The 14,462-nt window shown below is 42.6% G+C and overlaps 1 protein-coding gene across 1 annotated transcript in view; it reads left to right on the forward strand.

Moving 5' to 3' along the window:
• The window catches only part of LOC307033414 (connector enhancer of kinase suppressor of ras 2), a 119,072-nt gene that overhangs the window by 98,648 nt on the left and 5,962 nt on the right, over window positions 1-14,462 (forward strand). The window contains 17 exon segments of the mRNA XM_079671880.1: window positions 1,654-1,781; window positions 1,918-2,129; window positions 3,497-3,583; window positions 4,365-4,573; window positions 6,713-6,750; window positions 6,855-6,897; window positions 8,055-8,103; window positions 8,610-8,782; window positions 9,878-9,951; window positions 10,081-10,152; window positions 11,696-11,751; window positions 11,754-11,765; window positions 11,846-11,946; window positions 12,472-12,703; window positions 12,706-12,732; window positions 12,735-12,854; window positions 12,857-13,216. Coding sequence (XP_079528006.1) covers window positions 1,654-1,781; window positions 1,918-2,129; window positions 3,497-3,583; window positions 4,365-4,573; window positions 6,713-6,750; window positions 6,855-6,897; window positions 8,055-8,103; window positions 8,610-8,782; window positions 9,878-9,951; window positions 10,081-10,152; window positions 11,696-11,751; window positions 11,754-11,765; window positions 11,846-11,946; window positions 12,472-12,703; window positions 12,706-12,732; window positions 12,735-12,854; window positions 12,857-13,216 — 1,993 coding nt within the window.

The raw sequence follows: 14,462 nt of genomic DNA on the forward strand, positions 1-14,462 counted from the left end.
CCTTTCCCATGCAGGCAGCAGTGGGCTGTAATCACTAAATTACTGTTTTCACTCTCGGCTCCAGTCACCACACTGCACAGCTCCCCCCGCCCTACTCCCTCTTCCTCTCACTTGCACTCTTTCTCTCTGTTTCTCTCTCTTTGTCCTATTTCCTTTGCTCTGGCGTCCCTCTCTTTCCACCCGGTCTTCATTATTTATGTGAAGCCGTCTTACTGTAAGCTGCCTTCACGGGAGGAGGACCGCGAGAGAGAGGCAGAAATGAAGATAGAGACAGGGCCTGGGGATGGAGGTAGAGAGGGAGAGGGGCGGGGGGGTTGGATGGAAAGTTTGGAATATGAAATGAATTCGCCTAATGCACTTCTCATGAAATGATGAAACATTGGACTTTCTAATGAGAACGCTGCCCGCCTCGCCGTCGCTCCGGCTCTCTGTCTGTTTTCCATTCTGTCCACACACTCTCCTCTCTAAAATGGAGTGTGCTCTTCAAACAGTACAGTAAAAACAAGTCATTTGTCTAAATCTGAAATCCTCTTCCTCGGGCGAGTAATTGTCCGCGTGTTTGTCAACCGAGCTGTTCCTCAAGAGTAAAACAAATGATTCACGTAAAAAATTGGACAGAGTTTCTGTGACATCAGAAGCGAGGCACCCTGTCCTCACCTGATGACACATTCATCTACGTGTCCTTGAGTCAGGCTGAGGTAGGAGGCCAGGCTAGCTTTTTCCCTCCGCGCTCTTCTTCTTCTCTCGTAGCATCGCAGAGGGCGAGGAGAGGAGAGGTTGTCATGGGAACAGACATGGAGAGCCCTGTGTGAGTGAAGAGGCTAGAGACAAAATGACACAATAGTGAACGAGCGTTTGAACGTGGGAGAGGCTGCACAGTCAGACTAATATAAAAAAAGACAACATACACAACATAGCAACTGTGGGGAAATAACTTTGATTCAGTGCTAAAACGAGTGAGGGCTGCAGTTTGAGGAAGAAAACAACAAATAAAATGTTCCCTTCGCTCATACGCCATAAACCGTTTGTTTTTCTCTGAGGCAGGAAAAGATTTCATGCTCAGTTTCTACAGATTTTGCTCCCAGATCCCCTCACCATGCCCCATTATAACTAACTGACAGTGGTGTACAGTTACTAAATACATTTAAGCACTGTCATTTAGTACAATGTTGTGGTACTGGAAATGTACTTGAATATTTATTTTTTCCTGCTACTTTGTGTGTCTCCTCCTAATAATTATTAATATCTGTTTGATAGCAGTGACTTTGAAATGTAGATTAATTAATAAAAAACATAATCAACATATAATTTATGATGTATTATTATAGGTTAAGATAATCTTTTAAATCCCTTTGGGAAGTGTCCCGGTTATGTGTTCATTTTGCAGGATTTTTCTATATGTATACATAGTAACAAAAAATCCTGCAAAATGAACACATGCCTTAATAATTATTATACTGTATCATGATAACATTTATATTGTACAGAAAATAGGAAATAAGCTGGTCTGCAGAATGAGTACTTTTGGCTCGAAGTTTAACAACTATTCACTGTCCCATTATTACTTTCACTTAACTAAACATCTAAGTACTCTGCTCAGTGAAAAAGGTGCAAGTCATTCACCTCTTCTTCCTCTCCTCTTCCTCCCTTCAGCCGGTCCCCACCAGCCCCACCAGCACCTCCCCGACACCCGTTGGAACTCTAGGCATGTCCAAAATGGACGCTCCCAGCATGCAGGACGTCTACATCCTCTCCCCCGTCTCTGGACTCTACAGCACCAGGTAAGCACACACAGATGTTTGATGATGATGATGGTGATGATGATGATGATGATGATGATGATGATGATGATGATGATGATGATGATGATGATGATGATGATGATGATGATGATGATGATGATGATGCTCTCTCCAGGGATGAGATGGGCTTGATGTCCTGCGACGAGATCAACCGCTACAGCGTTAGCTCCCAGTCCGGCTCCAAAGGTTCGGAGGCCGTCAGCTACTACCTGGACCAGGACAGTGGTCAGTACTTCTCCCTGCTGGAGGGAGACGGACCCCCGGGTTCTGACTATGACAGGACCCGCAATACGGGGGTTCGTAGGCGGGACAAGACCCCAACCCATGGTGAGATGGAGAGCGCAATTGAACAGTGCGAATGGGGCATTAACGGCCTGTGTTTGCTTTGTACAACCGCATGCTATCTCCCGCTACTCTTCTCACCCTTTTCTCAGAACTCCTTCCTTATGTGTTCATCATCTCTCACTTCATGGCTCAGCTTCTTTGTGTCTTTACCTCGCGTCCCAAAAACACTGATCACATGCCACAAAAGGTCAGTCCAAAACCACTGTGTCACACTTGTCCGAGAAAGCTTTTAGACATCCTGTATCGTCCTGGGAGACTCTCAAGGGGACCTATTATGTGAAAGACGAGGGTCATGTGACTGACAGAAGTATTGGAAGACGATACGATTTTTTGGTAACCTTGATAGCTATAGGTCACTTGTATTGTAAGAAAGTGATTAGTGAAGTGGCACAGAACACAACTGGACTTGAAAGTTAATCAATAAATCAGTTTTTCTGTTAATAATGGTTCGATGACAATGTATTATACAAAAGGATTGGCTCCCAATCCCCAAATCCACAGAGAATCTGAAGGGTACTCCATCATGAAAAATAATGCATGCATTAACCTGTGAGTCAGACCAACTCCAATATAAATGGATTCTCCTTGCCCAGCACCAAGTTTCATAAAAATCATCCAGTATTTTGTGTTAACCGACTGAAAAACCAACCATACCACAAATATAACCTCTTTTCCAAAGGTAATTATCATCCTCTGTTGTTAGGTGTAGGTATATGGAGATTTTAGCCTCTTTGAGGTAATTGTTTTGGATTTCTGTAAGCAAACTCTGCTCTTAATAAGACTATATTCAGTACTATTATTTCAACAATTAATGCTTAGGTTTACCAACTGTACGTTACCTGTCCAGCAATAAATTGTACAAAAACAAAGTTATGTCGCTGCTGAATAACAATATATTTCCCTCATTAGTCGCCGGAGACCAAAACAGAGATAAAACTAAAGTCAATATTCAACGTACACTTCGAAATCCAACACCTGTGACAATTTATTTTTGTAAAACCCTTTTATGTTGACAAGACGTGAAATAATATCTCACTAGTGGTAATTAGCTATCAATAAAACATGCTAGCAGACTGTGTGTTCAGCTAACCCCCTTGTGGTGGACTAAAAAAACTGAGAATGAAAAACATACTTGATATTATTGAATGAAAATAAGGCCGTGTGATCCCTACCTTGAACATCATAATTGAGAGTCTCCCGTTCCTCCCCCCTCAACTGCACACACTTTGTCTCACCTGTCCACCCCTGTCCAGCTGTCTCCCACGCTGTCTCTCAGTCACCGTCTTCCTGCGACACCCCCACTCCTCCCCCGCTTAGACGACTCTCTGATTGCTGATTGGTCGTTCCAGGTGACCTCAGACCCGTTTCCATGCCTCCTGAATATAACTGGATGGCCGAACCCAAGGAACCCAGCATGGGCAAGAGAGGGAGCCGAGGTACACACACACACACACACACACACACACACACACACACACACACACACACACACACACACCCCCTCACACATATGAAAATAAAGAAACGGTTTGCGCTTTGCTCCATACTCAACACATTTCAGCTCATCCTCTGGTTTTCATGGTGTGGTTGTGTGAGGATACATATCAGCCAGGTAGGCCTATGTATCTGACAGAGCTACAAGGAAACATAAATGCAAGGAAATTGCATTTATACAGCTGCTCTGGAAATGAGGGAATTTCTTTTCGACAAATTCTAACCAGCTTCACCGTTTCGCAGCGAGCCTTGATCTGTATTCAACCGAGGATCCTCCATTCTACCATCAGAAAGTCCATGAATAACATTAAAGCACACAACTGGGGTCTGCCTTTCTCCTTCTCTCTCCTTCAGTCCCTTTCTCCACATTTAGGTAAATGGATAATAAACAAATTAAATAAGAAGCTTTTTCTATCTGGAATAATACTTTCTCTGACCGACAGGGTTGAGCAGTTGTGCCCTCCAAATCAGCATAATCATGGCAAACAGATTAGCTGTGTGTCCCCGGCTGGATCCATATCAGATGCTTCAGCTCTGAGGCCCTTTTATCCCTTTCTGTTGGCTTTTTATCTGTAAGGGTTTCATCTGACTCTACTTTTGGGTTATCCCTCGACTTTACGACGCTTCTCCCCCGCCCCCCCTCCTCTGTGGGTTTTTCCGCTTTAAGTTGAGCCTTTCCGTCCTCTAACTGCTCCCTGCCTTTACCCCTCCTCATCCCCACAGATTCAGACAACTCCCTGCTGCGTTACCTCAGCGACGACAAGATCCTGGTGATCGAGGAGGAGCCCGAGGGTCCGGGCAGAGAGAGTCGGAGGGATTCCACCAGACGGTCTCGGCGCAAGAGCCGCAATCCCAGCAGCCCTAGCTTTCCCATCAGCCCCTCCATGCTGTCCTCCACCCTGCGCCTAGACCAGCCACCCGAAGCTTTGCCCGTATGTACACAGTCTAGGTTATTTTACCTATTTTAAAATGTGTTTTTTACAGTTTAAATGTGTGTCTACTTGTGTCTGGTTAAGCTAGTTAGAAGTGGTGGTGGTCTGTATGTCTATTTTGTTTACACATGGATAGAGAAATGTCATGTAAAGGATAATGCTGGTTAGATTTTTTTATGTCAACAAATCCCATAAAAATTACCAAAATCAACAATTATTTGATCCTACTGAGATGATAGATGTTGTTAAAACATGATCTACTTTATCTTATTCCTCTGATCTGTGATCTTGGAGCTCCATCGTTGTCCAAACATTATTAGATTTTACATTCACTTCAAATGTAAAATACACATTGCATTTGAAGTGAATTTGAACCAGTGTAAATCTTTAGATAGACAGGTGAATGCTTAGCTCCTCATGTTCAGTAAAACTATCAAAAAAAGGGTTTCTTATTTAATGGGATGCACTTCTTGCATGTGACTGTACATTATCATATATTACAATGCCAATGTGTTAATACATTGTACTGTTGACCTGATCTAGTGGATCCCATGAATAATCAGAGTAGAAGTCTGATGACTATTTTCACAGGCGGAGTATAGGTAGTTTATCGTTTAATGTGTCATTTCTTGTTTTTTTTACTGCAGACATTTTGACTAACGCCAATTTGAACAATACCAGGACCCTCAAACTGAAGGAGCTAAATAAAATTCAGCTATTACTAATGCATTGTTTTCTACTAACAAATGTGAAACTGTCTGCTGTAGGAAAAAAAATTACGAGTAGTGGCAGCTAAATCAACTTCAAGGCTTTTACTCTGACTCACTCGCACAACTTCCTACAAGTGCATATCCTCTCCGAAGGTTTGTGTTCGCAGCATAGGTCATGGTGTTCACAGATTCACACATGTTGTTGTGTGTGTCAGGTAGAGGAGACAAAGGAGAGTGAGGATGATCAGTGTCATTGCATGGCTGCCAGATTCACAGATTATGAGAATGACGGTGACACTCTGAAACACACCCCTCTGTAACTTTTCTCTCAAGCACACACACAAGAACACACACAGGCATACACAAACAGACACACACCAGCACAGTGGAGTGCATTTGCATGCAGGGTAGCCATCTCACGACTCATCCTAACTCATCCTAATATCCCCATCTCCTCAGAAACGCCTGAGTCTAAATAGGAGTTTATTCTGGACAAACACACATACACACTGGCATGCGCACATGCACGAAAAACACGTATCCCTGTGAGTAGGTGCATGACTCAGCATCAGCCAGACCAATTACAAGAGCGACTGACCGACTGTGCTTAAAACAAGAGGCACGCAAACACACACATACACACATCAGCGCTAACAGCTTAGCTAACACCAGCCTCTCTAACCCTCTCAGCTTCTCATGCTGGTGACTCATATCTATTCGGTGGCACATGAAGTATACTATGCGGCACTAACAAGCATACGCTAACCTTAATGACCTGCTTGTTTCTTCTCCCTCGTCCTCTCTGCATGATTCTTTTCGATTAACATCAACATTTATGCAAAATAACTTATTACCGATGGACAATTTATCGGGAAGTTTCATGTCTAGCAGTCCTACACATTTTGTAGAGCAACTAAGGCCCCTAAAAGTTGAGGTACCACTTCCCCAAAGCACTTTAGAACAAAGCAAAATTAAAACATTTAATATTTAATTTTTAATATTAATGGTGGTATTAAAATATTTTACTTCAAAATAGATTTTTCTGGTTGATGATTGAATCCTCTACAAAACCGCTTTTGAAAATCTATGCCTCTCTTAAAGGGACAGAGTTTGCCTTTTTACATGTATCAGAATCTCCCAAAACTTGTATTGTATTTTCATAGTTTCACAGAGAGGCATTTTGTAAAGCATATAGAATTTTTCACAAACACTTCTATCCATCTTTGAAATGCATACACTGAAATATATTATTGGTGGAATTGGAAAAGGGTTTGGGTTTGTATACAAAATAAAAAAATTGAAATAAATAAAAATAAAGTTAGAACATAGTTTAGAAATTGTATTATCAAGATACATCCCCTCTATATGATTATTAACAAAGGAAAGTGAAAGACTTAAATGAGGCATTTGTTCCCCTTTTCTCTCTCAGCGGGGTGCGGACACACTGCGAGCGGACACAATAGACCGGTGAGTCTGTGGTTGTGGTTGTTTGTGGTTTAACCACATGGATTGATGGAAGGAGTTGAAAGAGTCGTTTGTGGTTACATTTAATCCTGTGTGTTGTCCTGTAGGTACTCCGGCTCAGGGAGCTCAGGAGCCGCCTCCATGAGGAAGGTAGGAGAGCAGCCAGAGCCAACGAGCTGACTGTGTATTTTTTAGATGTTTTATAGATCAATAGTTCTTAGTTACCTGATGTTTTAATAATGCTCCCTTTTTCAGTACATTTTTATTCTGTTACTGCATTTTAATGACGCAACAGAAGCTTCATTCACATTAACAATGAACTCACTATAAAAAGTTAAAAACTAAAACTTTAATAAATATGGGAAAAGTCCTACAGATTCTAAGTTAAGAATTTGATTAGAAAGTGTAGCGTTGAAATGAAACATCTCTTTTGCCGCAACATGAAGACTCTTCCACTGCTACATGGAGATGGAGTGTGTCCAAATAGTAATAATAGCTAAACATACAGTCAGGCAAAAATTGGAGTAGATACCTGAGATGAAATCCATTGGGGACTCTGATAATTAAATAAAAGATAAAAGTCAGATGAGGTAAATAGCTTTCCATATTTAGGCTACAGGAAGCTGTGTTAGTCATTGGCCCTCGCCTCTCCTCTAAAGCACATGAGTTGTATGAGCGTACAATGAGTCAGCGCCACTGTAAACAGATATTTACTCAGCTTTGTTACCTAGATAAAAACCCCGAAGATGTATTCAGCTATGTTTTGTTGATACCTTTAGCGTCTACTCACATTAGCTTCTTCTGAAATGCAATAGTGTGAAATTCAAATGTGTTTGCAAACTGCACAATTATATTCTGTGACTTTGAATGGGGGGTGGGGGGTGCTAGTGAACTGTCAACGGGGGGAGTCTCACTGCGGGAAAACGGTGGACCTCTGTCGCCTGTCAGCGCTACTTTAATGAACCGACCCGGCCGTTCTGTGATTCTCCAGATGGCCAGTCCGCCCCTGCCGGTACCGAAGTGGGCCGATCGGCGTTGGCCGAGTGGCCCGACCGGCCCACTTCGGTACCGGCCCATCGGGATTCGTCCAGATGGCCAGTCCGCCACTGTCTCCATCACAGGTTGTAGGTCATTTCCTGGCTGCAGCAGTATTACTGTTGTGATCCCTCTGTGCCAGTAATCCTCTCTGCTGTGGGCTGGATAATACAATAAAAATAAGCTAAACATGTAGAGTGAACTTGCTACAACCTCTCTATGTACATGAACACCAACCTACAGTAGATTGTTTTTTTCCCTCTCCCTTCTAGTCTTTCCATTACACCTCTCTAAGAACGAAAACCAAAAAGAGAAGTAAAGGTAGGCTCATTTTCTCTTTCTTACCTTATTTTTGGCAGTTATACCACTGTATAGGTAGGAAAACGTTTCACCCCCAAAGTGTGTCTCAATCTAAATGTCTGAACTGTAAACTAACCTGGAAGCCTGACAATATAATGAAAAGTCCAGATGCACAGTTCTTGATAAAAAGTAATGCATGTGCTATTGCAAAACCATTGCACTTGCACAATATATTTTCTTGCAAACACCTGCCGTATTCGATTTATTCTTTACCTCTTTTAGATGTATCACTGTCACTGAATATTCTTGTGCTGTGGAGATGTGTTAAACATATCTTCAGTTTAGAGGAATTAAGTTAACATCAGATTTTTCAAGAATAAACTCTAACTGTAAGCTACTGCAGACCTAAAGTCCAGAAATGTTGAATTAGCTTGCCTGGAACCGCTAGGTAAATGGTGAACCTCGTTTTATTGCCAAATTTTTTGAAAATGACTCAGTGTTAACAACGTTCTCTTCTCTCTTTTTAGGTTCCCTCTCTAGTGCCAGTAGAAGGAGAATTTCCTGTAAGGACCTTGGCCACGGTGACTGCGAGGGCTGGCTATGGAAGAAGAAGGACGCTAAAGGTTACTTTACCCAGAAGTGGAGGAAGTACTGGTTTATCCTCAAGGAGTCCTGCCTCTACTGGTACACCAACCAAAATGTAAGGAATCACATTCACTTCAATATGTCCTGATTCTCATCGTTGAAGTCAAACTCTGCAACACCTTCCTGCACCTGCATTCGGTTTTTCAAACTAGTTTTTTTTACAAAACAATCTTGCAACTGAAACAGATATCAACAGCTTTATTTATCTATAATTACATATATTATTGAGTTGCATAATAGACATTGGAGGATCCAGTCACTTGGAGCTTAACCGAGGTAATTGAATATTTGAGCCACTGCTGCTTACTTTTTATTGCATTTATTTTGTTCCCCAGCTTTTATAAAAGCGTTTATACATAAACATAACATTAAACATAAAATAACAAGATTGCCAAGTCAACTGGTTAGATTCCAGCTACAGATTTGAGAAAAAAAAACACACAAAAATTACAAAAGTACACAATATAAATATAGCAGTTCATTGTACATGTTGTTCGTTATAGTTTTCACTGGTAACTGTTATAAAATAAATATAATAATGAGATCATTAGTCCAAACACATTTTTAAGGGTAACATTTCAAACCATTTTCATGTGTATGGAATTCATTCCGTGTTACTGTCATTGCTTTATTATGTAATATCACCGTTCACTCTCAGCTTTTGTATTAGGGCTGCAAGTACAGATTATATTTATTTACTTGACTGTAAACATGGAAAACATCTAATTCTCACCTTTGTGAAAGAACCAACAATGTTTGCTTATTAATTGAATGTTGCAGCTCTGATTTAGATGTATCTTTTGTTGCAGTCTGTAGTAGTTTGACCTGATACAAGCAAAAAACTCACTGTTAAGACTTTAAGGTGTAGTTTGGATATCTAGATTAATAAACATATCTGCAAATTAGGAAGAAAAATATCTGAAAATGTATCGTAATGTGTTTCTATGCTCCAGTTTTAAAGCTTAGATAGTCAAGTATAATGTATCCTCATGTTAAGTGGGAAAGAAGCCAATACAAACAGCATATGTTGTTTTCATAGGCTCGACTAGAGTACTGCTATCCAACATAAAAATTGGTACATCAGTATGTATGACATTTTGTTCTCTGTGTTGATAATGTACCACCACTCTCCATCTGTCTGTGCCTGCAGGATGAGAAGGCTGAGGGCTTCATCAGCCTCCCTGAGTTCAGAATAGACCGAGCCATAGAGTGCAGACGGAAATTGTGAGTGTCCCTCACATGTCGCCGAAATTACTAATCAACCACATTTGCTATCACCCACATGACATGCATGCACGCACACCTACCGCGAAAATCACTAATCAGTCTTCTTCTCCCCCCGGCTGACTACAGTGCCTTCAAAGCCTGCCATCCCAAAATCAAGAGCTTCTTCTTCGCCACAGATTGTCTTGAAGAAATGAACAGGTGAGTGTGTCTGACTGTGTGTTTGTGTCTTAATGTGAACGACAGTCAGAAGCTGGGGACGTCCTGTGTCCTTTCATGAATATTTTAACTGAGTAAACCAAGTTTACACAAGGCAACAGGCCACACAACACTGCGCATGAATAAGGCATGAACCCGGCCCTCTGTTGTTAAATGTGTAATTGTTTGTGTCACGTGTGTGCTCGTGTGACATTTTGGAGATGTTTACAGTATGATGAGCTCTAATTATCCTCACCTCTCCTCAATGACATGGGGCGATAATTGGGGGAGGGTAATTAGCTATATTTGACTTCCATGCTGCGCTCGGAGGTTGATGTGTGACTTTCATGTGCATTTTTACGTGTGATTAAGTGGGAGTTGATGGTATAGGCATCAGAAGAATCTCCATATATGTCTTGAAATGCATCAAGCTTACATCTGGATTTCTCAGCTTCTGGAGGCAATAACATTGGAGTGTTAGGCTAATATAGTGTTTGCAGCAGTTGCGATTGGAAATCCAAGCATACTTGGCAATCAGCATCATTTGCTGCAGCAAGCTCCTACTTGATAGTCCCAGGGCCAATACTAATAATAGCATAAGAAGTACATTTACAGTCAAAACGCAGATTAAATACCTGAATTCCTACAGTGTAAAGTTCCTGGAACGTTTTTGCAGTGAAAAGAGGTATAACCTGTGGTACAATATACCCAACGTATGCAGACAGATAATAAGAAACCATACTAAATAAAATGAAAGACAAAAGTGATTCCAAAACTGATTAAGATATCCTAAACTCTGGAATAAGTCCAAACTCAAAACTTCTCAATCTGTACTAAAACAGGAGGAAATACAGTACGCATTTTATGTGGACTACTTTCAGCGATGGATTAATACACATTTGTTGTACAACTGAGTATCTCTGGAAGCCGAGCTAACTGTGTATCTGGGATTATTCAATGAAACTACAGTGCCGATGTTTATCTTCATGAAGGAATATTTTATGAGGCTCAACCCCCTTTTTTTTCTGACAAAAGTTGAGTTTAATGGCAGAAAAGAATAAGCTACACCCGTTATTATCATTGTTAGTTTTAGTCTTTTCATGGGACTTTGTGACAATAAGACACATTGTTATAAATGTGGAAGCTGCTGCCTGTATTATGCAAGTTTCCTGTTCCTTGTGCACGGACTCTGCGTCTATTCTTAGCAGCGACCTTATTATTGGGTGTCTGCAGAGTCACGGGACAAGCCGGGATCTGACGGAGGATGGATGTAGAAAGAGAACACCATCTGAGACTCTGCTGAGAGTGCATGGGACAGAGGATTGTCACTTATCCTTTTCTTCATCCATCTCTCTAATTATCTCGATGCCTCTCTCTCCTCAGAGAGTTATAAACCGTTCAGAGACACCCCTTCAATTATTTAAAGCGAACGGTTTTTATATTCATCACCTACCACTTACCCAGTATAACCCATCCTTTTCTCTCCTCCTCTGTTACCTATCTTCTCCTTCCTCCTCACATGTTTTCCTCTCCTTGTTTCCTATAGGTGGATGAACCGACTGGGGCTAGCTGCCATCGGCTACACACCAGATGACAAGGTGCCACGCCAGATGAAGGTGAGATGGATTCACTTTCCTAGATAAAACCGATTTTTGCCCGTCAATTGTAAACGTTTGTGTTATAATCTCGATTTCAGACTACTGGAGTGAGAGCGATCAAGACGAGGTTGATGGCTCGATGACGCTCAAACAGGAGGGACCCTCATCCCTCTGTGACACATATCACCGCACGCCATCAGTAAGCACACAAACACACACTCAACATTTTCTTTGCAGTGTTTCATTCAGATGGAATATTTTATTCATAAAAGCCCCACAGTTCTCCGAGCTGCAAAGACCAGAGCTCTCAGCATTAATAAAACATCAGAGTGTGAGAGTAAGCAGCCAAGATTATCTGATTTCTGCTGCCAGAATTTTTCTTAAATCTGACCTCTAGATGGCGTCCATTGCCAACGCTCATCACTTCTCTGAAAGATAATGTAGCCCTGAACAGGACTTGTACATAACGAAGGTCCAGTGGTACCATGTTTCCACAGCTGAGCCATACAACAGTCATTCTGCCATCTCATTGCTTTTTTTGCTGTCATCTTTTGTTCTCTTTCTGCCCTTTATATTTCCTGTCTTTCTTTCTTCTCTCTTTCCTTGCACACCTCGTCACTCTCCTTGTTTTGCGGGTCATGTTTTTCCTTATATCCGTGCTCACATTTCACCTTTCTGTCTGCTTGTATCCTCCCACCTGTCTCACTCACCCTTGGGCCTTCAGAATAACTTCCTTCACAGTTACGACCAGTTGCCCCGCTCGGTCAGCTCCATGAGCCTTATGCGCTCCACTCCGTCCCCACTCCCTCCATCAATGAGTGCCTCCACCTCCCCCATCCCTCCACAGATGGTCTCTTCCACCTCCCCTCTCACTCTCCAGGTGAACTCCTCAAGCCCCTTCCCAGAGCCCAAGCACGGACGGCACTTCTCCAGCGAGTCAACGCACTCCCACTCCTCGGCGAGGACCAGCGTGGAGATGGTATGGGCATGGCACCGGCAGCACCAGCACCCACTCATCAGGATGCCGCTCCACCCACCGTGAGAGGCGCTCCTGGCAGGACCTCATCGAGACCCCTCTGACCAGCTCAGGGCTGCACTTCCTCCAGACGGCCCCGGGGAGAATGATTACGGGGGCCTGATGGGGAGCATGGCAGGAGATATGGGACTGTACGGAGGGCTGGGCAGACATGGCATGTCCCCCGAGAGACGCAGACAGGCCACGCTGCCCGTACGGAGACACCACGCCGCAGAGAGGGACAGGGAGCGGGACGGGCCCTTCCCTCTGGAGCGAGGGCCACACACACACAGCCACACACACCGACGCTCTCACAAGCAGCGCAGCCAGAGTCTGCCCAGGAACAGAGACCCCATGCCAGCTAAGCTGTTGCACACCCCGGCTCACATGGAGGAGAGAAGCGAGGACGAGGAGGCAGAGGAGCAGGCTGCAGATATACTCGAGGCTGAGAACGGTAAGGAAATTACACATAATCTATTTTATACAAGGAGAGAAAACACTTGAGAATGCATGAAAAGGTCCCTATGGTCCTCAGAGAAAGTGGCTTTTAAGTAGCTAATGTGCCATAAATTATGATTTCCTTAATTAGAGATGATCATAGATTTACAGTACTGCATATTAACTTTGTTGTAATATTAAGAAATCAGATGTAAGCAGGGTATGAGTTGAAAGTGGAGCTGGCCAGGTTATGTTACACAGGTTATTGAGAGGAAACACAGCATACATTTGTCAATACATACAATGCATTAATGCTAAGAAGGTTTAATTTAGTCCGTGTTAGAGGAAGTATTCAGATACTTCACTAAGTATATTAGACAACACTGTAAAATACTCCATAGTAAAAGTCTTATCAGAAAGTAAAAGCAATTGTAACGCAGACAAAAGGCCCTTCACTTTTCTGGTGAACAAAGGGGAACTTTAGCTTTACTTCTTAATGGAATAACCCGAAATAAGCATGTGTATACCAATTACTCACCCTGTGTTACCTTGAATTTGTTAAGGAGAAGTTTTTTTAATCAAATGCCCCACGATGAACAAAGAATCTGAAAATGGAGAAAAGTCTTGACAAATGTAAGTAAATAGGACCGCGCCTCAAACAACGAAAGTATATCAAATCTCCCTTTTTCAATCCCCTCACACAACTCATGCAGTACAATCAAGTCTCATTTATCCAGCCTGGAGCAAGGAAGATACCATTTTAGATATTATTTGAAAGCAACTAGGGACCTATCATGCATAATGCACTTTTGTACGTCTTTGATACATGAATATGTGTCCCCGGTGTTCCAGGGAACTCACCAAGTGTCAGAAAACACAACCCTCTCTCTTTTCTCCATACCCAAATCTCTAAAAACGGGGCTGCAACGATCTGATACAGACTGATACAGATTTGAAAATTCTCTGACGTCAGGAACGAGGAGCTCCGCCTATATGGCAACTCTCCACCTATCAGGGGAATGTGGGGTTGGGCCACCGCCGGCCATTGCCGCTCGAAAAGCGCTGGAGACGCTGTAGTACATATGCCAGGCCTGTAAGTGGCGCTGTAGTCTGCCACAAAAGCAGCGAAGAAGACTTCCCGCGCATGGTTGCCATTCTGTTTATTCTCCGCTGTGGCTCTTTTTCTCCCTCCCGAGGCAAGTGTTTGCTCCTGCTGCTGCTGTAATTCAATGCAATTCCTCCCCGTCGAGGCAAGCACTGTA

This window comes from Notothenia rossii, assembly GCF_949606895.1.
Source record: "Notothenia rossii genome assembly, chromosome: 3".
NCBI lineage: Eukaryota > Metazoa > Chordata > Actinopteri > Perciformes > Nototheniidae > Notothenia > Notothenia rossii.